This window comes from Sminthopsis crassicaudata, chromosome 2 (assembly GCF_048593235.1).
Source record: "Sminthopsis crassicaudata isolate SCR6 chromosome 2, ASM4859323v1, whole genome shotgun sequence".
In the NCBI taxonomy this organism is placed as follows: Eukaryota; Metazoa; Chordata; class Mammalia; order Dasyuromorphia; family Dasyuridae; genus Sminthopsis; species Sminthopsis crassicaudata.
This window is the reverse complement of record NC_133618.1, coordinates 137166015-137191562: the sequence shown is the minus strand read 5'-3', so window position 1 is coordinate 137191562 and position 25548 is coordinate 137166015. Positions and strand designations below refer to the sequence as shown.

Here is a 25548-nt window from a genome sequence, read left to right as displayed (position 1 = left end):
AATTGTGAATGGCTACAAGATTATACAATGATCAGTTCTGATGGACATGGCTCTCTTCAACAATGGGGTAATTCAGACCAATTCCAATAAACTTGCTTTTTATAAGGAATTGATGTCTTCAGTGGATTTTTTTTTTTTTTTGTATTTGGCAAATTGTATTTTTTAAGTTATTGCCTTCCTTTTCTAAGCTGTTGACTTTCTTGCATATCTCTCATTTATTTTTTTTCCTTCCTCTTTTGTTTGCCTTTTAAGTTTTTTGTGAACACTTCCAAGAAACCTTTGGGTTTGAGACCAATTCATGTCACTCTCTGAGATTTCCTCTGTGGACATTTTGTCCTCTTCTGAGTGGATGTTTTGGTTTTCCATCACCATAGTAACTTTCTATGGTTAAAGTTCTTTCTTTCTTCTTTCCTTTCTTTTTTCCGGCATTTCCTTTTACTTTTAAGGTGGAGTAAAGGGGATGTTATCCTAAACTTTCTATGCAGCCTTGGTTTTGAGCACAGGGGCCCCCTATGTTTAATGTCTTGATCAAAGCAGAAGGTAGCTTTGCTCTTTCCAGAAAAGTCTGATTTCCCAGAATCTGTCCTTTGAGCTGGGACTAGGGAAATGAGATACCCTTTTTACCCCAATGAGACTGACCTTTCTTGAAGTCCTTCCAATCTATCTTGAGCTGGAGAGTGGTTCATTCCATCAGAATCTGTTTAGAGGCTTGGTGACATGCAGTTTTTGAGGGAAATTGGGAGAGCTCAGCTTCCTGGCTTCCCTCTACCATTTTGGCCTAATTCCAATATACTTTGATGGAGAGAGCCATCTGTATCCAGAGAAAGGACTATGGGGAAGACTGAGGGAATCGCTGCTGATTGGGAATGCCAGGTCCAGCTATGCTACAGGCATGAGGCCCTAGGGGAGAAGGAACCAGCACAGCTGGTCAGTGCGAGGTTGTGAGGCAGGAAGGCTGCAGGCTGTGAACACTTGGAGAGAGCTCTTAGTCTGGGGTTACAGATCAGGGAGAAGAGCTGAAGTAGAGCTAGAGGTGCAACCCATTCATCCCATGATTAGAAGTGCTTGCCTTAAAAAAAAAAAAAAAAAAAGCAGCAGCAAAAAAGAAAGACCCCAACTTCAGAAACTTAGCATGGGAATATGGAAGACTAGGGTTCAACTTCAGTTCATCTTAACTGAAGTTTAAAAAAAAAAAAAAAGCTTCTTCTACCCAAAAAGTGATATTAAATATCTCCCTGCCCAGAAAGGATTTATAGAAGAACTCCAAGAAGAATTTAAAACTCAAATGAGAGACATTAACGAAAAACAACAAAAAAAATCCAAGAAAAACAAGATTATGAAAGAAAAGTTAGTCAACCAGAACAGAAAAGGAGGTAAGTGTCTCCTTACCTAAAAGCTATGACCAAAAATCAGAATCTTGACATAATAATGCAACAAATCCAAAAAGACTGTCCTTGAGTGAGACCATGAGGGGAAAGTAGAAATTGAAAATATTCACCAATCACCATCTCAAATAGATCCTTTGTGGAAAACTCATTGGAATATTATTGCCAAATTTTGAAACCCCCAGATCAAAGAGAAAATATTGCAAGAAACAAAACAAAACAAAAAACAATTCAAATATACTGGAGCTACAATTAGAATTGTACAGAACTTAACAGCCACAAAAAAAGAACACAGGTCCTGGAATCATGCCTACCAACAATCAAAAGAACTAGGCCTGTGGCCAAAAATATCATATCCAGAAAAATTATCCACAATACTGAAGGAGAGAAAAATGAACATTTAACAAACTTGCAGAATTTTCAGGACTTTCTATCAATCAAATCCAAACATAAAAAATTTAACATGTAAGAGCCATTATCAAAGATCAATTTCAAGGAATTTAACTTGAATTTGTTTTTTACATGAAAATGTATAACATATGTTTAACAATGACATCAACTCAAAAGAAAGATTTGGGGTAGAATTGAAGTAAAAATAGTAATACAAATAAGCTGTAAAGACCAGAGGCATTCAAGGGGAGGAGCAGGGTTTACTTACATCAAAAATGCATTAAATAGGCAACACTACATATATACTATGAAGGATATAACACCCTCCAAAATTTACTAAAAAAAAAAAAAGGAAGGATGGGCAGAGGGGAAAGCTAAGGGTAGAAGAAGACAAAGGTGAGGGGAGGTTAAGTAACACCAAGACAAGTTAAGAAGCAGATTTAAAGCAAATAGGTATAGGAAAGGTGTGTATGTACATCTGTGTGTGTATGTGTGTGTGTATATATACATAAATTATAGCCTGCCGAGGGAGGTGGGGGGGAAGAATAATGAAAGAGGAAAAAAAAAGAAAAAAGTACAAAGAACAAGAGAACCACCTACAAGGAAGTAAACAAAAGATGGATACTCATGAGAATAAATTCTATATCATATCTTTTCTTGAACTGGTAATTTATATTTGAATCAATCCTCCCTACTGTTCTGCTGAGAACAGGATAATGTTTCTGGTATTCCCTTTCTTTTTGCTATCTTACATGTAAATGAAACGAGCATTGTTTTATAACACCATCAAGTCAGTTGCATATTCATGTCATAAACCTTGCCATTTGTAAATTTTTAGGATATTTAGGTGGCTCCATTGATGGAGCACTAGGCCTAGAATTTGGACAATCCAAGTTTAAATCTACCCTCACACTCACTGTGTAACCCTGGGTTTGACCTTTGTTAACCACACTTAACCTGTGTGCCTGTTTCTTCATCTATAAAATGAGAATGCTGCTGCCATCTACTTCCCAGGATTCTTTGTGAGAATAAAATATTTGTAAAGTACTTAAGCACAGTCCACGACTCAAAGTGCTTTATTTTGATTTCAAAAACATTTTTATCAAGTTAACAATGTGAGATATGAGAATCTTTTTTCTCAAGCTTAAGGAGCATCTTGTTTTACAGCCATGTTGGCTAAATACATTTATCTTTTAAAGTTTCTTTTGTTGTTTTAATTTCCAAAAAACCCTACTCACCCATTAGTTTTTCAAGCCTGAGAGTGCTTTTATGTTTATATTTGATTCAAGCATATGTCCAGTTTTACAGAAGTTATTATTGAAAAAATTTGCAGCCTTTCATTCTTTGTTGGAATAGTAGCTCTGCATCATTCAAACTGACATTCCATTTTAAGGGAATAGTTTTGAAGTCACAATTTCAGAGGACCAACAGTAAGTGAAGCACGCTTCCAACCTCTCAGCAGATAATGGATAGAAAACATGGAATAAAACATAATATTTTCAGATATCCATGTTGTTGGAAGTGGGCGAGTTAAATTTGGAATCCTGTGGATGCATCTCTAATTCTAATATTTTGGGACAATTTTCTTGCCCAAAATGTTGAAACTCTTTATTTCATGTTTTGGCAGGAGGCTAATGATACAGATTCAGTTATATGGCAAATACTGATATGATCAAGCTACACAGTATAGGCAAGTATAGATCACTTACAATCTGCAGTTGAAAGAACACTTGATACTGATGAGCTCACCAATCTATTTGAGTATCTGAATTGTCTTTAGATTTTTAACTACTTATGAGCATTCTTGCATTTCTCATTCTTGCCTATTTATTCTTAATATTAGTAGTGTTCATATCCTCATCACACAACAATACTTTACACATAGTAATGCTTTCATCAAGTTGTTCATTCATCTGATTCCTTCTCAGAATTCCTTTACCCCATATTATTTTTTTCAATTTGGTACAAGATGGCTTGTTTGTTCCTTTCTTCAAACTCAGTTCTGGTATATCTGGAGTATATTCCTTATGGTTTCTTTTCCATTTTTGTTCTTTTACACTCAGTGCACTTCTTGTCATGTTTGAAGTGATGCTAAAATGAGCTTACATTGCTAGGCCCACAGAGGTGAAAACTTGCCCAAGGGCATATGCAGTGGGAAAAGTAGTCTTATAAACCTGAATTGCCTGCTTGGAAACCGCGTTCTCTGTTTGGATATTTCCCCCAAGAACATTCAACAACATGAAGGGAGATAAGGCATCATCACATGTTCACAGAAGACATATCACACGTCCATATTTATTTACCAGCACCCGATGGTTATAAATGGTATTTGTACCTCTAGAGTTCAAGACATAAACTTCTAATACAGTATCAGTGAGGACTGTATTTATTTTATTAGAAGGGCTGGGGGAAAAGTGTATAAGAAGAAAAAACAAGATGGCAGGTTTTTCTCTTCCCCTTGGTTACTCATGAGAATAATAAAATGTGAAATGAAAAGGATTAAGCGAAATGGTTACTCTTATTTCTTAGGAGTGCAATGGATAAAAGAGTAATTTAGATGTTCCTATTTTGAAGATCCAATTTCCCATCCCCCCAATCATTCAGAAGAGAAATTCAGTACTATTTAAGATAACCTATTGAATGTTAAAATTTACATTACAATGCCTATTTCAGTATCTCTATGCATAAAGAATGGTTGCTAAGCAATGAAATATTTTCATTTATACAAACTAACCACAAGTATACCATTACAAAACTTTAGTCATTTGTTTCAAAGTTTAAGGTCTAGAACAGCATTAAGTTCAATCAACCTGGCAATTAAAACAAGGTAATCAAGCCCCTTGTCAAATTCATCCTTCTTGTCCTTTGATACTAACCTCCATGGAATGCCAAGAAATGGCAATACAAAACTGAAGAGAGCTGCCCTGTAGTATTACTTCATTTATACATGGTATGAATAGTCCTATTTGCATGAATTAGTTTAGAATACAACCAATGAAAGTTCTATGTGCAGAAGCCACTGTATATAATTTATTTATTCATTATATGATAGATAAGGAAAGGTTTTTCTAATAAAAATTTGAAAACTGCTTATGTATAGTCACATTATTTGTTCCTAAAATAAAAATAGCATAAGTTTTGTGCAAAAATTTACAGGACATTAAGTTGGTGTTTTTGCAGGGCTGGGAGTCAAATAGCTAGTATCTGAAATCTCCCTTCACTAAAGGGAAATTCATTGAAATTTTGTTTCTATATGTGATGTGGAAGGCACAGAAGTATTAAAAGCCTGGTTTGATTATTGTTTACTTTGGTTGTTTAACTTGCTCTTTGGTAGATCAAATCAGGCAACATAACATTCAGAAATAAAGCCTCTGTCCCTGAAAATCAGTATCCCCTTTTCTTTTTTACTTAAAAATTTCTGCTTATAAAATAGGAAATAAAGTTAAAACTTTTTTCATTAATGTGAGTTATTATACAGAAGGCAGAAAATACTTTTATTACCTTTTTCTGCTATAACTCCTGCTGCAAGTTCCATTAATAAGACTATCTTTTGCTAAAAATTTTACTAGTATAAATTATAACTAGCTTACCCAATTGCTTACCCAAAATATAGTACATATCAAGTTTATAATAGTTTTAAACTGTGCTAAGACTTTTGGAACCCCTTGTATTTCCATTTAGCTCTTCTGCCATCAATCTGCAATCTTGAATTGCAGATATAATTTTTGAAAAATATATCAGTAACTCTTTTCTGTAATCTTTGCAAGAGCTCTACTCTTATATCCCATGCATGTCTCTTAATTTTTTTTCTCTATTATGAATTTGGGTGCTTTTGCTTTTTTCTATCCAGTCATCCTCTCTATTAAGATTTTTCAACCTTCAAAATCCTATGTAATTCTTAACTGATCCTGGAAATGGAATGAAGCATAATCAAAATGTTTTTCTGAGCAGATCTAAGAAGAGTGGAGCAGAGAAACAGTCTTTCATTTATCCTTTAAGTTGAATATTTTAACCAATAAAGAAGCTGTTTAGAAAAAACAGGTAACAATAGCTTAACAACTTTTGGCTAAGTATCTTGGATATATTAAATCTTTAAACAAACCCAACCCAAACTACCATTCATACGAAAGCATTTGTATCATTCAAGTAAACCACCACTAGGCAACACATAAAAGCAATAATGTTCCAAATGTGATGAATTTATTTTACTCTGATGCAAAACCAAAGCTTTCACTATAGCACAGAGACCAATTTGATAAAAGGTCATGAAAAAGTGGTGTAAGGACATGCAGGACGTGATGTACAAACTGGAGGATCAGGTCATTTCCTTTATAACATGACACTACAACTGTCGTTGAAAAACAAATTTAAAAATAACACTGAGAAACCGAACTGAAATGTGGCACAAACATTACAACTTCCATGCATGCCTTCAAGTATCTCTCTCTTATAATAGACTCAAAAACCTCTAGACTTCAGCGTGGTGGCGCTACAACAATTCTTTGGAAGAATAAAAAGTTCACATTGTTGAAATTTCACAGAAGAATATTAAGGCCAAAACAGAGTGGGTTCATTTCTCTTCATTTCCAGGAATAGATGTGATATTTTACTTAAAAACTATATTAAGCTTCCAATTCAAATCCCAACCCAACCTTATGACCTCCTGCATTGAAGTTCTTTCCATCAATTAAAGCTGAAAGTGTCAATTTTACACCTGACAAGGAAAAGAAAAATCATAACAACATTATTACTTTAAAAAAAAAAAAGCCTACATTTTAGATAAGGGCAAGTCAAACTTTACTTGTGATCATCCACTTAATTCAGTAGTATGATTATGGTATAATTAGAAAAAAAAAGTATGGATTTTAACGGTTTATACTTAGCATGAACAATGATGCTAAACTTACATTTTTATAAAGTTAATTTTGCTTTCTATTCTAATGACCACTATCAATTTATTCCAGCCCTACAAAATTTGTTACTCCCCCCTCCCCCCATCCTTCTTTCATTAACATCACCACCTCCCTACTTCCAAACCCCTTTGGTTACCTGCTCGGAGTGTCTGAGTATAACCAAGTCCAATAAGGCTGGCATTATTCACTTTACCCTAAAATTAGGAGAAACAAAAGAGTTACTTCATGTGGAGGTATTCTTACTTATACTATCCAGATGTCAGAACTATCTTAGGATACAATTTATAACTACTGTACTGAAAGTTAAGAGATAGAAAGGTTAATTTCTACAGTAACATTTAAATTATTCCTGGGATAATACTGTAATATTGGTTCCTAGAATTACCCAGAAGTTTGTTCTAAGATCTAAAGCCTTTATGATTAAAGATATTTTTTCTGATGTTGTTTTCACATTACCTTAATTTTACAGTAGCTAATCAATAGATGTGTTGACTTGATTTAGACAATATATATATTTATTTTTTGAATCTGATAAACAATCTCAATTTATACTTAAAAGTAGATGAGAAAATGCTAGAATACATCAAGTACCTCACTTAAAAGTCTAATAATTAGTATAGTAAGGTACTACTTAGAATACTGCAACATTCAAAAAAAATTTAACAACATAGCTAATGTGCAAGGTATTAAACTTGGTTTTGGTACATTTATCTAATATTTAGTATAACAAAAAAAAAAAAATCATGATATCGTAAAAATGTTACAAGTCAAGAGAATTTGATTTAAGACCACGCTCTGCTGTTTACTAGTTACATCACCTTGGACAAGATAATTAGAATCTCTGAATCCATTTCCTTTTCTGCAAAGTAATGATAATTCTGTCAACTGCCTACTTTACCAACACTATTATGAAGACATGCTTGTAAAAATGTTATAATTATTATTAAGTACTGCAGAAACATAGGCTAATTACTACTGATATACTGAAATAATTACTACAAGTAACCTAGAACAGCAGTTTTCGAATGAGGCTCATGGATTTCTGGGGATCAATCTTTTGAGGTCAAAACAATTTTCTTAAAAATTTGTTGTTCAGTCATGTCCAACTCTTTCTGACCCTCTTTAGGGTTTCTTGGCAGAAATACTTGAGTGGCTTTGCCTTTTCCTTCTCCAGCTCATTTTATAAATGAGAAACTGAAGCAGTCTTGTAAATGACTTGCTGAAGACCACACAGCTAGTAAGTGTGATCTTTGGGTCCAGATCTGTAAATGAGTTTTCCTGATATTCTATCCAATGTATCATTTATTTACCTTATAAATACTAAAATGTTATTTGCCTATTAAAATATTACTTTGCCTTTTCCAAACTCTATATCCCTAAGATGCTGAATTTTCTTCATATACTTTCACTAAAATAACTTATCACAGCGGATATGAATCTATTTAATCCCTCTTCTATTAAATCAAGTATTAAAAGGACCTACAAAAATATTTTGGAAAAGCTAATTTTAAAAAATATCAAACATGTCATGAAGCTCCTATTTCTAAAAATTAGCAAATATTTTGAAAATTTATGACTTTTTATTTCTAATACCATATAAATAGCCAAAACCCACATGAACAAAAACATTTTAGAGTCCTCAATAATTTATAAAAATGTAAAGAGATCCTGATAACTGCTGACCTTGAAGCATTAAGTTTCCAAAGTATTAATTTTTATCCAGGGTATAATTTGTAACACCTAGCCATACTATTACCCAAATGATATGCACAAATTAGACTAATTCACAGCAAAAGAAATTTTGGAGCACACTTGGAATTTCACTGATACAGGAAACTAGCTCCCTCTATAAATGCATACTAGAACCATTTGCAATTTATAATCTTAAAAGAGAGTGGTACTGAGGGGTTAAATAATTTGGCCAGGGTCACATAGATAGTATATAGCAGAGGCCAAGAGAGGAAAAAATGAATTCAAATCTATTATATCATGCTGCCTTCTTATTGAAAGAGAAGTCTCAATTCTTATAAAACTAAATGATTAATGGATTTTTAAAATAGAAAGGTAGTTTTATTTTCACATGTGCGTATATATATATACACACACACACACATACATTTTATATATATATATATATATATATATATATATATATATATATATATATATAGAGAGAGAGAGAGAGAGAGAGAGAGAGAGAGAGAGAGAGAGAGAGAATGCTCTGAATTATAATTACTGACACAAAGTACTGCCAAGTAAAGGTGTTACCAGGTTTGCTTTAATGAATAAAAGTAAAAATAAGAGAGCAAACTACGTCCTTTAAGATATTATTTTTTTAAAATGCCAAATAAGTTGTCTGATCATAACAATTAATCAAGTCTTAATGATAGTTCACTTTAGTGATATAAAGATTTTTGATTCACTGTTTAATATTAAGTAATTCTGGCAAATTATTTAAATCTATGCTTCAGTTTCTACATCTTTAAAAGGGGGAAGATAGCATGTGCCCTGATATAAGACAAAAATGTATAAAATGAGAAAATAGACAGCTAAGTGGTGAAGTAAATGTAATATTACACCTCCAATGAGGAAAAATTGAGGTTTAAATCTGGCTTAAGGCATTTACTAGTAAATGACATGAGCATGTCACATAATTCCTGCTGTTTTATCTTTAAAATAAGGATACAAATATCTTAGTTACAAAGTCAAAATAAGATTAAGGTTTGCAAAGTACTTTACAAATATTAGGCTCTATATAAATGCTAGCTACAACCATTATTTATATGAAATACTTTCTAACCTTGAAATGCTAGAAATGTAAACATTCATTATACCCATTACAATTACTGAAAAGTATTTTGCTACAAAATAGTAGCAACAAAGTATATGGTATCATTTACCATCAAGAATTAGAAAATTTTAGAATTTAAAAGAGCCTTAGGGATCAGAATTCAAACTGTCATTTGACAAAGGAGTAAACTAGGGCCCAAAGGGGGAAAGTCACCTGCCCAGGGTCACAAAAGTAATCAGTGGCAGAACTGATACTTGTGTGTCCTTTCATATGAAACAAACAAAATCAATCCTAGATCATTCATTTGCAATTTGTGGGTGAAAATTCAAGAGCAGAATGCCACTCAAGCATCTATTCTTACAGATATAGAAGTTCTTTGATCCAGCTTGTACTTGGCAGCAATGCCAAAACGGGTGTTGTTACTGCCAGCAGTCCAAGCAAGATTTATTGACGTTTCAATCTTCTCATTAACTCTTTGGTAGATCGACCCTCCAAATTCAGTGCCATCATTCCTGTTTTTACAATAGAGAAAAGATATAAAAATCCAGTCTTGCTTAGGTTTTCTTAACATGATTAGGAAATGCTCAGACTATAAATTAGGATCCCACTTTGCAATTTCTTATATAAACAAATGACTCCTAAACTGTTGACAACTAAACTCAATAACTGAACTTATAACTAACTCAGGTATTAATAAAAGAGTCTAAATTGCTTACACAGTTGCTCAAATGAGTAGATAATTTAGGGTGACTAAGCTTTGCATAAAATTTGCATGTAACATTTCCTAGACAATTCAACTATGACCAAAGAAAACTGGTTCTACCTATCTTTTCCATTTTCCTAGAATCCATGGATACTAAAGTAGTAAAGGGTTCATGCCAGACAAGTGCCAATAAATAATAAAATCGAAAGGTAAAAGCACAGCATTAAAAGAAGCAAGTCATTTTTTCCCCCACAGTCCAGCTCCAACTTAAGTTTCTCTTCAAATTTATTATATCCCACTTCATATACACTACAGGAAAACTGCTCACTAATTCCTAAACATGATCTGCCCTTTCTCATATAGGTGCTTTTGCTCTGCTGCTCACTTCTCCCCATTTAATATACCAAGAAACATTAACTTTTAAGTGTTCCATTCTGGTATCTATTATTAGCATTGAACTGTTAATACTCACACATTTGTGTGTAGCTGAAAGTCAATAGCCTTATAACCCAGGGCAAAATTATTCTGAGACAATTTAGATTTGGCCGTGTCAAAACTCATCTGATAGCCAGCAAGCCATCCTTCATAAGCCAACACAGCCCAGCCATAGATAGTCGGTCCAGAGAAATCAATGTCAACATTTCCACCAAGACTGAAACAGTCCCGCTTATAGGAGGCCTTTAATTTTCCACTCTTCTTTCTGTAAAGAAAAACACTTAATTTTTAATTCTTCACAGCTACAATATCTGTAAATCTTAATCGTAGATCTTTATAGCAGCAGAGCCCAAACTGAAAGTTTTCTTTAATGATAGATATTATATATAGTAAAACTATTAAACACCTTAAAAACATACATATAATTTATTAGTAATAAGAACTTGTGAGATTTAACAGCTATTCCTTATTGTAGGTCCAACTATTTGAACCACATTATTAATTCCACAGAAGTAACAACTGAAGCACAGAAATTAAGGGATGGAGAAGCCATTTTGATGAATCCATTTATAAGTCACAATTGCATGCACTGAAATAAGAGACCAACATTACTTTGAGATATTTTAGGATACATGTCGGGTGTCAAATTTTTAAAAAATGTTTCCAAATGCCAAAAAGGTAACACTTTTAAGCATTTTCAAGTTATTAACCTATAATGAAATTATTGGTTCACACAAATAATTATGTCTTTATAATAAGGATTCTGATGAGACTCCTCTAACTCCAGGTCAGTCCCTTTAAGCATAAATGAAAGAGTACAACAGAATATCATCTGTTATTACAGCTGCTATATTGATTTTAACACCTTTCTCCATGGAATACTGGTTGGCACATTTGGTATCTAATTGGTTTTCAACTTTAAAAAATTATAAACAGCAAATAAAATGACCATTTTTACATATAAATTAAAAGAGAAAGTAAATTTTATCTACTTCTCTGCATTTTTTCTTCTTTTGTGCATTTTAAAAACTGTTTCAATAACTTTTATCTTTCTCTTTTTTGTAATCCTATCCCTAACCCTCCCCATTACTCCCACCTCCTCTCTCCAAACTGAAATCTAAAAAAAAAAAAAAAAGAAAAAAGAAAATCAAAACAGAACTCTTACAACAAATATGCATATCCATGCAAAAAAAATTTCCACAACAGGCATGTCAGAAAAATCTATGTTTGCACCTAAGTCTTATCATTTTTCTGTCAGGAAATTAACCAATCTGTTCTCATAGTATCCCAGTTAGACAAATAAGTATCAATAGTATTCCAAAATTACAAATGATAAAACTGAGGCACAGTGAAGATCTCTCAAGTTGAAAAAGCAAATTAGTAGCCTAAATTGGAATCAAATCCTGATTTCCAACAGTCTAATTCTTTTGTCATTAGATCATGCTACCTCCTTAATAAATACAGTTTTCAGTTAAATCAATTGCAAAATCTATTGCACCACTACACATCAAAATATTTCCCTCCTTTTACCTTCTCCACCCTTCCCAACAAAAAAGGTCAAATAACAATACAATTAGGATAACTGTAATGAATACATGAAAGCACTTTAATGTTTACTATGAGCAGTTCAGTAAAAATACAAACAGAAAAGCAAGATAGATCCTGCTTTTAAGGAGTTCTCATTCTAAAAGTAAGAAAACAAAATTTATAAGGAGGTTTCAACTGCAAGCCATATGGAAAAGCCCAGTGGACCTTACTTAGGGGACAGCAAATGATAATGCTTCTTTAATGTAATTTTCATTGGCAAAAATCATATCGAACTCTAATGGTGAACCATTTGATAGTGCCAATGATTTTTGTGGAAAGAATTTTCTCCTCCACGTCAATAACTCACAATTTTTTTGACGGGAGATCTCATGCTGGTGATTTCATTGACAAAATGAATTCCCAGTGAGGACCAGTACAGATTAGCAACCGTTTTGCAATTAATCTTAATGTTGCCTGAAAATATGAGAATTTTAAGTCATTTGCTTAGAATAGGTGTCAGAGGCAGCACTTGAATTTGGAATCTTGTTAAAGTCAAGGCCAGCACTCTATCCATTATACTATTGTCTAATTTTCAAAAATATAGTATGGAAAATAGCTATATAGTGTTAAAGACTACCATGTATCATAAAACACTTTCTACCAACTACCCCTCACACTTTAGCATTTTAACAAATTTATGATCCATTTTTCAATTTTCATATTCCAAGTTCTCAAATCTTATAATTTACCTTTATTCTCAACATATTTTCCCTATCCTCTCCTTCACTTACAATCTCTTTTAAGTTATATGCCTATTGTTCTATGTCCTCTTGACCACAAAGGACACTGTAAAATCACGAGTATATAATTACCCTGTGTTTGGTACAAATATGGTATCAAGAGTCACCTTCAAACCTTCAGCCAACTGAAAAAGATAGAAATATTTAATATTACCAAAACTTTATATTCAAAAAGTCAATTTTAGGTACTTTCTAACTTTAAGTCTAAGGAAAAAGTAATTCACAATACAAAATCTATTGCAATATTACGCATGAAAAAATTTTCCTCCCTTAACAAACTTCTCCACCCTTCCCAACATAAAAGGTCAAATAACAATACAATTAGGTAAAAATCTATAACAAATTTTTTTATAAGTCGGGACCCCAAGAATTTCAAGAATTTTTGAAGTATGGTTTTAGTGCTAAAAATAAATTTGGACATCTTATCCTAACATTTAAATCAATATAAGGAAATATTTGCAAATTTTATAAATGCCTTTTTATAGACAATGAAATAGTATCCTACATACATTTGGCACTGAATTAATATCTGACAAGACTAAATTACTGAAAGTGTTACATAATCAATAGAATTTTTTTCTGAAAGGCTGATTTCAGATCTAGAATTCACAATGAATAAGTAATGGAATAGGTAACACTATACAACTTAGCTGTCAAACAGAATAAAATGTAATAAAAATACACCATAGATAATGTTAATTTTTGGTTTTCTAAGTCTATGTGCTGCCCCATTTCTAGAGTTTGATGCCACTAGTCTTACAGGGTATTTATATCACTACATAGTCCTGACTCCTTTTATATAAGATCATGGAAGGAGAAAGAAAAAAGATACTAGGCAAATTATTGCCCACCATTGGGGCAGTTAAGTGGCGCAGTGGATAGAGCACCAGCCTTGAATTCAGGAGGACCTGAGTTCAAATCTGGTCTCAGACACTTAACACTTCCTAGCTGTGTGACCCTGCGCAAGTCACTTAACTCCAGCCTCAGGGGAGGAAAAAAAAAATTATTACCACCATTAAGGACCCATTTTCAGGTTTATTGAACATTTAATTTGCAAGATAGACTTAAACTTAAAAATTAAACTTCTCTCTCCTCTTACTTTATCCTCCATGCTGATTTCTGTCCCCAGGGTATTGTCTGTGTTCCATTTTTGAACGAAGGTAAGCCCATAGTCACAGATCTTGTACTTCGTTTCCAAATTACCCGAAGCTTTACCTGTGTCAGTGTATGAATGACCAGATGTGGAAAATTCCTGGTGAAAATGAGAAATTAGGTAACAATTTTAGAATTAACATGTCAAATTAAACAAATTAATTTTAGAAACCATTACTACATTACTCAGAAACTATAAAAGTTTTATATAGTTTTTATAGTTTTAACACTTGAATGATTATTCTATTTCTATAGCAAATCTCCAAATTTCCATCACTCTCTCCTCCCCCCAAACATTGATATTAATCATTTTTGGATAACCCTTCAATCATTATGGTTCTCTTATTATCTTTTTTTTTTTTTTTTTGGCATCCTACATAACAATACTAACAGGAACTGTCTTCAGCACGCTTATATTAACTTTATATTTAGTTATTACTCTACTTGTAAAAAACAAATTACCCCCAAATAAGAAATTAATGTATCTTAAACTCTTAAAGTTTCAACATTTGGGTCAAACCCTTAGTTTTAAAATGATAAAAGAAATTTAGAGTTTTTATTTCCAATTCTTTGTTACATTAAATACCTCACCACTTCAATGAAATTTGTAGTAATTCATGTAAATCTTAAATGAAAATGATTTCCTACTTCTGAATCATTCCTGCCAAACTACCAAGAGTAGAATAATTAGTTTTGCATGGTCAGAATTCTAATGATTTTTTAGAAAGGATAATTTGTAGTATTTCTAGTATTCTTTGTAAATTGCAACGAAAAGCATCTGCCCTATTATTCTTCACCCTAAAATAGCAAATAGTCAAAATTATCACCAGTGATATGTAAACTATTGCCCTTATAAGGGCAAACACTTCTAAAGTATTGCCGATTCTTCATATCATTTCACTATTCAGTTTTGCTTTCTCCCATTCATTAGCAAACATCTTGCCATCTAATGTTAATTAAGTATGCTATGTCCTTCATTCTAGAGAAATATGACTAGGCAGTTATTATATACTTATCAGCACAGAGTAGAACACTTTTAGAGGAAAAGTCCATGAAGAAAAGTTAAGTCAAATTCTAGGTAAAAAAAATCATTGCATTTTAATCCTATAAATATTGTACAAAGGTTTTTGTATGAACTAATCCTACTTTTCCACTGTACACTAACATCAAAGTATTTCATTTTAGTGAATATAAATTTGAAATCTTGATGACAAGTACAATAATGATTATAAAAATGATTACACTGTCAAGGAAATTTTAGATATAACACATCAAGATAAATTGCTCCTATCTTCCAAATTTCCTTGTTACCTCTGGTTAGAAATATAGATTTAAGAGAGCTGTGGTTCATATAATACTTGAGTTTTAAACAGGTTGAACTATAGACACAAAATTGTTTAATGTTTTGTATAACTACTTAATAGTGTTTTACACCAGAAAAATATTAGTAGCATGTTTAAAAAATATGCTAGACAATTCACAGCTCTATATTGCATGCTATGTTAGCAACACAACCACAAAAAAAAATATTATTGCAACACAAATGGGTTGTTTGTATCATGAAAACATTAAAATATCATTTTCCACACACAGTAAATGAAAAGGATGCCATCTTATTGTGGAATTTTGATAGCTGTGATGAAAAAAACCACATTACCAGATCAAAACATACATGAGGAATAAAAAAGCAAGCACATAAGCACACTCTTTATTCTTACCAGCTGGATGAATAATTCCAAACCACAGCCGCATGAAAAGATAAAATGTTAAAGTTTTGTGATTTCTCTGACCATGAAAACTCCTTCTACAGGTCCTCACATACCTTTTAAAAATACCACTATAATTTAATAAAAAATTTTATTCAACTTAAAAAAAGATCCAAATAAAAAGATATTTTCTATGTAAATGGCTTCCTCTAAAAAAAGATTATATATATATATATATATATATATATATAGATATAGATATAGATATAGATATATAGATATAGATATAGATATAGATATAGATATAAATGTTCATGAATACATGCTATGCCCACAAAGCAAGATTTTTATCCTTATTTAACAAGTAGAAATACTTAGACCCAGAATGGCATTGCTGATACAAGATCAAAAAGTCAATACTGTTCAAAACCCGTAACAGAAGAACTCATCTTTCAACTCTAATCCTCTATTCTAATCCCATCATAATGTCTCAGAACATGTCTGCAGTGATTTACTGAGGTTCTGTAGGCCATGAAAGAGAGGCTGCCAGTGACGATAAAAGAAAAAGGTGGACTGGACTTCTCTTAAATGAAATTAATGGCGAAGGTGCTCTTGAAAGTAAACTAACAAAATCTTTTCTATTCTTGTGATTAGCAATAAAAGTTTTTATGAGCATTCATTAAGGCCGTTGGATGGTCTGAGCTTGTATTTTATTTCTAAGATTTTGTCAACTAAAGAATTTTGTCATAAAGGATTAGAGATAATAACGAATCAGTTTGTGAAAATAAAGGAAACTATAATTTTAATAGGGTATAAGTAGATTCTAACTTTTCAGTAAAATTAAAAGTAGACACATTCATGACTTTGGCCCTGGGATAGTTATTCACCATCTATCTTTGCCTTTGACAGATTAAAATTTTCTTTTTAAAGATTTGATATGTATTCAAGAAAAAATTTGCTTTCTTTATTCCTATGTTTAAATGTCTAAGAAAAGCTGCTAGCTCCAGAAGAGAAATAGTTAACTTGGACAAAAAATTTTGTAGCAAGCTTTTCTGAAAAGATTAATTTCTAAAATATGTGTGCATAAATGTGTGTATGTATGTATGTGTGTGTATATATGTATGTAAAACTAATTCAATTTTATAAGAATAAGAACCATCCTCCAATTGATATATGAAGAGGCAGTTCTTACAGGATGATATTCAAGCTATCAACTGTTATATATATGTGAAAATAGGCTTAAAATCATAATGACCGAGAAATGGAAACTAAAACAAATTAGAAATTCCACTTCATACTCATCACATTGACAAAGATACACAATGACATGTTACAGGGACTATGAGAAAACAGGCACATTAATGCACTGTTGGTAGAACTAATTGGCACAGCCATTTTGTAGAGCACTTTGGAACTATGTTTAAAGTGTGATTTAGTGATATTTCTACTAAGTTAAAATAATCCCAAAGAGAGAAAGGAAAAAGCCCATTCAGAGCAATTCTTTTTTTGTTGTTGTTGTGGCAAAGACCTGGAAATGAAGGGAATACCCACAAATTGGAAAATGACTGAACACATTATGAATGTAATGGAATACTATAATGTTCTAAGGAATGTGATTCAGGTAAGACTTGTAGGCACTGATACAGAGTAAAATGAGCAAAACCAGGAAAATAATTTATAAAATCACAATTTTGTAAATACAACTTTAAAAGACTTAAGATCTTGGATCAATGCAGTAACCAATCATAATTCTAAAAGAGAGATAACAGACTCAAGATACGGAATGATTTATTTTTTGGACATTGCAAATATAGAAACTTGTTTTTCTTTTAAATCAAAGGTGAAGTATGAGAGAGAAAATAAATGTTTATTAAATGAAAAATTAAATGGATGATCTTGAGAATCAAAATTATGGTTAGGAAAAAAGAGCAAAGTACAAAATATACTACAACAACTGCCTTAGCTCATTCTCTGAAGAAGAATCTAAATGCTATAGTCCAGAACAAAGAGACAGTGAGAATCCAAAACAAATGGTACTCACTATTAGAAACAGGCATGCTTTATTTTTAAAATTGCATAACCACTTAAGGAATTGCAATGAAAGATTTTTTTTTAAAGAGCCAATAGAGAAAAATATACATCTATAAAAAATGTGGGAAAATGACATAAAACCATTAAATGTTCCTTTAGGCCACCTGCTATTTAAAATCTTAGGTACTCACCACTCCACTGCAAGACTTGGTTCTAAGATCTATTTTAACCATACCAAACCCTGAAATATAGATAAAAAAAAATATATTCAAAAAGTGAAAGTTACAAGAAAAGTTACCAAAAAAGGTTATGCTTGCTACAATTTAATATAACTATTTCCACATAATTTTTATTATAACCAGGTAACACAAGGCATACAAGACAGGAAAAAGAGAATTAGCCTACTTATTCATAAAGATGAGAAATATTTCTGCCACATTACAAGAAAGAATAGCACTTTGCAAAACAATTTAGCTGATACATGCATCTATATCCAAAGATAAAAACGACTGCAAAGTTGCATAACATTTACTGAATAATCTTAATACATTTAGCAAAGGAAAATAACATCACTACAATTCAATTTTAAACAATCTTGTCAGTCACCAAGACTCCTTATAAATTATTCAGTTGTATACAATTCTACATGATTTCATTTGGGGTTTTCTTGGCATTCTCACTGGAGAGGTTTGTCATTTCCTTCTCTAATTCATTTGACCAATGGGAAAGTAAACCAACAAGATTAAGTGACTTGCTCAGGGTCACATGGTTAGTGAGTACAACTCACTACCTCAGGCAGGATTGAACTCAAGAAAAGGAGTCTATCTGACTCTAGATCTGGTGCTCTATCCAATGAGTCAGATAAATAAATGATTTTGAGTTCTGATAAGCTTGAGGGCAACTAGAATAGGAATGGATCTTCAACCTAAACAGAAATATGTGGATTGGGTAAAGAAACTAGGGATAGCTGGCTGGAAGAACTGAGCAGGGTCAGCTGTTTCCAAGAATACAAAAGGTTGTCATGTGGAAGAGGTAAGATTCACTCTGTTTGACCACAAATGATCACCACAAAATGGAAAGAGGCACTAATTTCAAAGTCAGGAAGAACTGTCTAAAATAGAACAGGCTACCTGGGAAAGTAGTAGATTCCCTCTCAGAGGAAGTCTTCAAGCAAAGGCTGGGTGGCCATTTGCTAGGTATATTGTAATTTGGATAAGTGGGAGGAGTATGTGTTGGACTACATGACTATTAAGATTCAGTCCAATTCTCAAATTCTTTGATTATGGAAAAATATTCTATTTAATTATTTATTTGTCAGTCTTCTTCACTGTTTTACAATAATATGGCCTACGACCAGAAATAAAATAACAAAAGCAAAAAGTGTCTTTCTTAAAATATATTATTTCTCTTAATGAGTAGCAGGACTTAATATTACTCTATTAGTTATCTCTCTAAAATGAAGCCAGTGAAATTATTAATATTTTATAAACAAAGCCATAGCATACATACCATATCCTTTGTTGAAGACATCTTTGGCAGCCTTTCCTAGGTCACAGTAAGTTGGTGTGTCACACATTTCTTCTGAGAAAAACAGAAATAAAAGAAATAAAATAACAACACAAGTGGACTAGTTCTTTCATTACCTTGTCCAATAAAAGGAATAGTGCTATCTAATTAAGGCAAGAAAAGCAATATTAAGTCAAATCAACAACTATCTAGTATCAAAGAGATGTATTTACTCTAAGAAGCTTAAAGCTTGTCTACTTGTCTACTATATTTCGGATTTTAATGTTCACCATGACTGAATCAGAAATGAGCAAAAAGAAAGATGTTTGCATCCAGACCTGTAATAACACAATAGTAGAGTAAAAACTTGATAACATTCTTTCATTTAAATCAAATGTTTGTTATCCATTAACTGACAACTACAAAAGGCTAAAAAAAATTAAAAATATAGATCACTCTTGTTTATAAAGGAGCTTCTTCAGATGAGGAAGAATCAAAAAGATCTTTTATAAAATTCAGAGGTGCTCTTGAAAAATAAAAGAACTCTTTTCTTTTAAATATAACCAGACCAATATTATTTGATTTTTTTACACAATATGGAAAAAAACAACTTCTATAAAAACATCTCTTAGAACTGTTATAAAAGCTGAGGTAAAAAACACCTCAGAAGCAGAGTAAAATAAGCAAAACCAAAAGAAAATATATGTGTGTGTGTGTAATGGATACATTAAAGTAAATAAAAAGATCACTAAAAGGAAGTTGAATCTCAGGTAATGAAAAATATCAATGAAGGCTTTGGAAAAAGAGATACTAAGCAAAGCTCCAGAGCAGAGGTGGGAGACTACTAAAACAAAATATTGTATACATAGTCAGACAAGGTTTCTTAATTAAATGTTGTTGCAGAATTGCTTTTTCATTGTCACAAGGGAAAGGTTCAACCTTGGGACATAATAGTAAGAAATGATTGGGATAAAAAAACAAAAGATAACAAACAAACAAAAAAAGCATAGCCCAGAAATAGTTTTTATGAATCCTTGAAAAGAGAATAACAAATCAATCACAACCTTACAAATTCAGTTCTTCAAAAACTGAATTATTTTATGTTTAATGTATAACTATATCAGCTTGCTTGCAATCTTGGGGAGAGGGATAAAGAGGGAGAAAAAAATTGAAATCAAAATACTATAACAGTAACTGTTGAAAATGAAAACTTTTTAAAAATGAATTATCCTATAATTGAATATCATTCACAAAAAATGGAATTCTGGAACCAGGCCTATAATTATACACAGTAATCCCATCTCCAAAAAAACCTTTCAGATCCAAGATAAAAATGGTGCAAATTCTTCAAAAGTCCAACATGCCTTAAATTCTCATCTTAAAAGTGAATTTTTTATCACTTGTCATTATAATATTTTAAGTCAAATTCATATAGAAGACACTGCATTTGTGAGCCTGGTTTTTTTGTCCTCTTTATATAATAAGAAATCTATTTATACAGTAGATTTTGAAGTTTCTGACACTGAGGTTTCAAAGACTAAATCAATCAAGTGCGTAACTATTTCAAACTGTCCCCTTGGGCAAACTTGTGATTATTCATTGGAAACATAGTGCTCCCGAAGGTAGTCTAGATAAGTGGACAGCCTCGGCATCAGGAAGGTAAAAACTGTCAAGTTAATGATCCCATTGGTTATAGCCCTCCGCTAGTTATCTAATCCAATCCAGGCAATGTTGCAAAAATGATACAATGTTAAAAAAAAGTTTACCTCTTCAAAAAAAGGTAATGAATGAGCACTATAAACATCATTAAAATTGTACAAACTTCAATTTTGTCTTGAAATATGGAATTTCATATTTTATTTCAAGGACAAGTTTATCTTACAAATAATACCTTAGTAGGATCTTTATGTTTTTATATTTAGGTGACATTGTCTAACCTACTTCTACAAAGTTACTTTTTCATTTACTTTCAAAACTTTTCCCAAATACTCAGTGTAAATGTTATCATTTAGTCTTTAGTTTCTTTACTGAGCTCTACCTTGCTTGACCCAAAGTCATTTTCCCCCAAATGTTAATTTGTTAATGGCATTTTAAAAAATAGTGCCTAAGAAGAATCTGGAACTTAATTTTGCTAAAGTCAGAGTCAGTCATGTTTTATGTTATCTTGGCTAAATGAAAGAAACCTATTGAGCTCTGATATGTGCAGTATGGGCTGCTGCTTATTATCAAAGAAACAGAATAAATTTTGCTATTAGTCAAAGAGAAAAGGCTACTTACAAGAAGAGCTCACATTTATACAGATTTAAAGCGCTTTAGATTGTCTTATTTATGCCAACTCAGGTATTTAGTCCCAGTGTGAGTTCATCCACCTGTAAAACCTCCAGAAGAGGATGCAGGCTCTGAAGGAAGAAGAGAAGGGATTTCCCAGCCTCTCCTCCGCTCCTGCCCGCAGTTACTCCTTTGGAATTTGTACAGGGAACGACCCTGTTTGCACTTTAAACAGCTTATCTTGAAGAGAGCCCTAGCAACTTCCCTCGATTATCTTCTTTGCTCTATTTATTAACGGAGCTCCGGCACGAAGATGCGAGAACCCCAGGGCGCCAGCGCGGCCGCGGCTCCTCCCAGGGGCCCCCCAGCGGGGGGTCCAGGTGCCAAGTTCCGGGAGCAGGTGACAGACCGCCTTCCCCCCCGGGCACGCTCCCGGGCACATTCGGAGGCTCGCGAAAAGCGCTCCAGACATTTAGCCAAGAGGACGACTAAGCCAAGAGGACGACGAGGGGCGGGATCCCCCTCCCCCCCGCCCAGCCCGGCCCTGCCCTGCCCCCTCGGCCCCGACACAGAACCCCTCCCTCCTCCGTACCACTCCCCCATTCCGGCTCTTCCCCGCCCCCAAGCCGCCGCTCTCACAGTTATCAAGCGGTCTCTTCTCCTCCCCCATCCATTCCTGCTTCCCTGTCGTATTCCACCCCAAACCCCGGAGCCGTACCCTTAGCCTCGGGCCGGCCTGCGTGGCGCGCGAGCCCGCGGCCTCCTCACCTCTAACTGAGAAGCCACTCTCTCCTCTTCACCAGGGCAAAGCTGAAGGTCTTCTCCACACCGACCCCGCGTGCGCCTGCGCTGAAATCGCCCTCAGGGCAGCGCCTGCGTACCGCGGGACTCCCGCCCCGCACCGCCCAACCCGTTCCCCCAACCCCACCCCAGCGCGCTCGCCTCAGTGGCGCCTGCGCTGTTGTTTTCTGGCACCTGCCGAGGGGAGTGGCGGCGCGGCGAGGCGTGATGTCGTGGGGGGAACGGGAAAACCGAGGTGCCAGGAGGGCGCAAAGCCACCCCCGCCAGTTCCAGACTCTATATCGCTTACCGTGTACACGTGCGCAGGAGGGGTCCCCGACACACAAAGTAGCCGAGGGGCTAGGAGAGCGAGGGAATGGACGCTAGAGAAGTACGACCATCCCTGAATGTGCCTACTCTCGCGAGAACCGCCGTGGGCGGAACCCCGATTTCTGTTACCAAGGAGAAAGAAGGCGGAGCGTCGCTGGTTTGCGCGCTAGCCTGGTCCTTAGAAATCCTCCGCAGATTCGGATCCCTGAGAAAGTCATTGAGGCGGTCTGACCCTTAGTCTCCTCTGCAAAACGGAAATAATCATAACTAGCCCACCTCGAGGTTGTTGTGAGGTTTAAGTAAGACAGCACAAAGAGCTTTGCAAGCGTTTTGAAGGGCTCTGTGAATGTTGGGTTTTATTTTGTATCCCATAGGAATAGCCTGGACCATTCAGCCTCCGTCCTTAAGGGATGCTTTGGACCTCTTGATTTTATGCTTCACCGAGAAACGGTTAAAAATTAAATGACGTTTTAAATCGGGCTCACCGAATGCCTGGCCTAAACACGTTATCATTATTTCACGTGACCCTCCATACAAAGTGGGGGAGGAGCAGGAAGGCTCGCTATAAGATCATGTAGAAAAGGATGGCTCATTTGTTGATTAGGAGTGCTTTTGGACCTTCTTACAAGGCCTGAAGTCAAAACAGATGGCCCGATAAGCCTGTGCTCCTATATTGTACAATACATTTGGATGTGGAAGGTTCCAAAAGGACTAGTCTTTTCTAGCGACTCCCCCACTTTTGTGGATGAGGAAGTTAGAGCTCTGAGTTGAGTGTTCTAGCAGAGGCTGCCCCCAGAGTGAGAGAGAAAGGATTGAAGTCCTTAACTCCAAATTACACTTTATTTAATTTGTCTTCACTACCCTTTATACTCTTTCCTCAATCCATACTTTACAAATAGTGAAAATACCAGGAGTCAATTGTTTTTTCCCCTTAGCCTTCTATTTAAATATTCTAGTAACGAATCTTAGTCTGTGAGTAACTTTTAAATTCGTAGTACCTGTCACATTTGGAAGACTGAGTATGGGCTTCCCCATAGACTGCATGTGTTGCCCAAGAATCTTCCTAGCTTTTTCTGAGGTAACTTAATCATGGCAACTCCCAAACTCAGGAGAAGAGATCTTAGATTGAGTCAAAGTCAGGGCCAAATTGTAGTCCTATAGGAGTAAAAATAAACCTTCAATGAAACAGGATTTCCACACATTCCTGGTGAAAAGACCAAGGCTGATTGGAAATTTTGAAGTCTTGATTGATTTGATATCTTTGTTCATATTCATAAGGGATGTTATTAAGTCATATGGACCAATACAGTCTGATGATTTTTTTCCTTTTCTTTAAGTCTGATTTTTCAGTAAGAAACTTATGATCTAAGCCACAAGTCTTATTTTGTTTTATCTGCAGGTCTTGTTTTAACTGGATGTAAAGAACTTCTCCATTTTTGGCTGCAAAGTACATAATCAAACTGATTTCCATATTAACCATCTGGTGATGTTCACATGTAGAATTACCTTTTAGATTGCTGAAAATGAGACCAGATGTCATCTAGTATGTATATCATCCGTAGGCTGGGCTCTCAAATCTCCTCATAGTCTATCTCCTGGAACACTCTTGTCCTCTCCAATGTTAAAACTAGTCAGTAATTTCCTCTATGAGGGAATGACATTGTAACCATCAGAACCAAACAGAATTTTTCCATGTAAGCAGATGGTTATAGTTATTCTTCATCCTGAAAAGACTATAGTATCTAAGATGGAAATTCAAGAAAAACTGACCGAGATGTTTAAGACAACTCCAGACATCATTTTTGTCTTTGGATTGAGAATCCATTTTGGTGACTGCAAAACAATAGGCTTTAGCACGGTTTATGATTTCCTTGACTATGCAAAGAAAGATAAACCAAAGCATAATTTGTGTGAGAAATGCTACTTGAGAAGAAAAAGACATCAAGAAAGCAGTAAAAGGAACACAAGCATAGAATGAAGAAAATCAGTGGTACTACTACAAAGGGAAATGTCAATGCTTGCAAAAAGTAAGCTAGAGATTTCATAACAGAAGTAATAAAAGACACTGTGGATGATATTTATACATGAAGATAATATGGATTTTTCCTAAAGCGTACATAAGCTATGTAAAAACTTTTTTCAAGAATTTGTCATGACCAACAATTTATCTTGACAAAACAGTTAATTAGCAGTTGCCCTGCTTCATTGTGTACTCCAAGGTCAAATTTAACTTATTCTAATTATATTTTAATTTTCTACTTTAGCATTTTAATCCTCTATAATGATTGTGTCATCTCCTTTGGTTTTATTTATTTTTTAAAGTATTTATTTAATATTTTAATTTTTCCCCAGTTACATTTAAAACAATTTTAATATTTATTTTTAAAACTTTGAGTACTAGATTTTCTCCCTTATTCCCACACCAGCATACATTAAGAAAGCACTTGTGAAGTTATGCGAAAAATTTCCATAAAAGTAATGTAGTGAAAGAAAATATAGATCTCCCTCCTAAAAAAGGAAAAAAAAAACAAAACAGTGAGAGACTGGAGAGATAGAGACAGAAACAGAGAATGCTTCAATCTATATTCAGACACAATCAGTTCTTTCTCTGGGTATGGATAGCATTTTTCATAATAAGTCCTTCAGTGTTGTCATGGATCATTGTATTACTGAGAATAGCAAAGTCATTCACAGCTGATCATCACAGAACATTGCTATTACTTTGTACATAATACATTTTACTTTTCTTGAATTGGTAGAAGACTTTCCAAGTGTTTCTGAGAGCATCCTGCTCATTATTTCCCATAGAACAATTATATTCCATCATAATC

General features: G+C 34.0%; 1 protein-coding gene and 1 long non-coding RNA gene across 5 annotated transcripts; one reads left to right on the top strand and one right to left on the bottom strand.

Annotated features, from left to right (window-relative positions):
• Positions 1-5953: 5953 nt before the first annotated feature.
• VDAC3 (voltage dependent anion channel 3) lies at positions 5954-22870 on the bottom strand. Of its 4 annotated transcripts, none has more exons than XM_074287364.1 (9): positions 22698-22870; positions 19343-19414; positions 18025-18074; positions 14044-14196; positions 13017-13069; positions 10655-10882; positions 9841-9991; positions 6825-6882; positions 5954-6489 (listed from the first exon to the last, which is right to left on the bottom strand). In XM_074287364.1, exons 2-9 carry the CDS (start codon positions 19407-19409, stop codon positions 6398-6400), a joined length of 852 nt encoding a protein of 283 aa, XP_074143465.1. In that variant the 5' UTR covers positions 19410-19414; positions 22698-22870; the 3' UTR covers positions 5954-6397. The 4 variants fall into 4 exon arrangements, with proteins under 4 accessions (XP_074143465.1, XP_074143467.1, XP_074143466.1 ...); XM_074287366.1 differs by having other exon boundaries at positions 19343-19411; positions 22698-22847; XM_074287365.1 differs by having other exon boundaries at positions 22376-22700.
• A 46-nt stretch (positions 22871-22916) lies between these two features.
• LOC141554936 (uncharacterized) lies at positions 22917-24792 on the top strand. Its single transcript, XR_012486008.1, has 2 exons — positions 22917-23016; positions 24117-24792. It is a non-coding gene; the product is annotated as an uncharacterized LOC141554936 (long non-coding RNA).
• Positions 24793-25548: the final 756 nt, after the last annotated feature.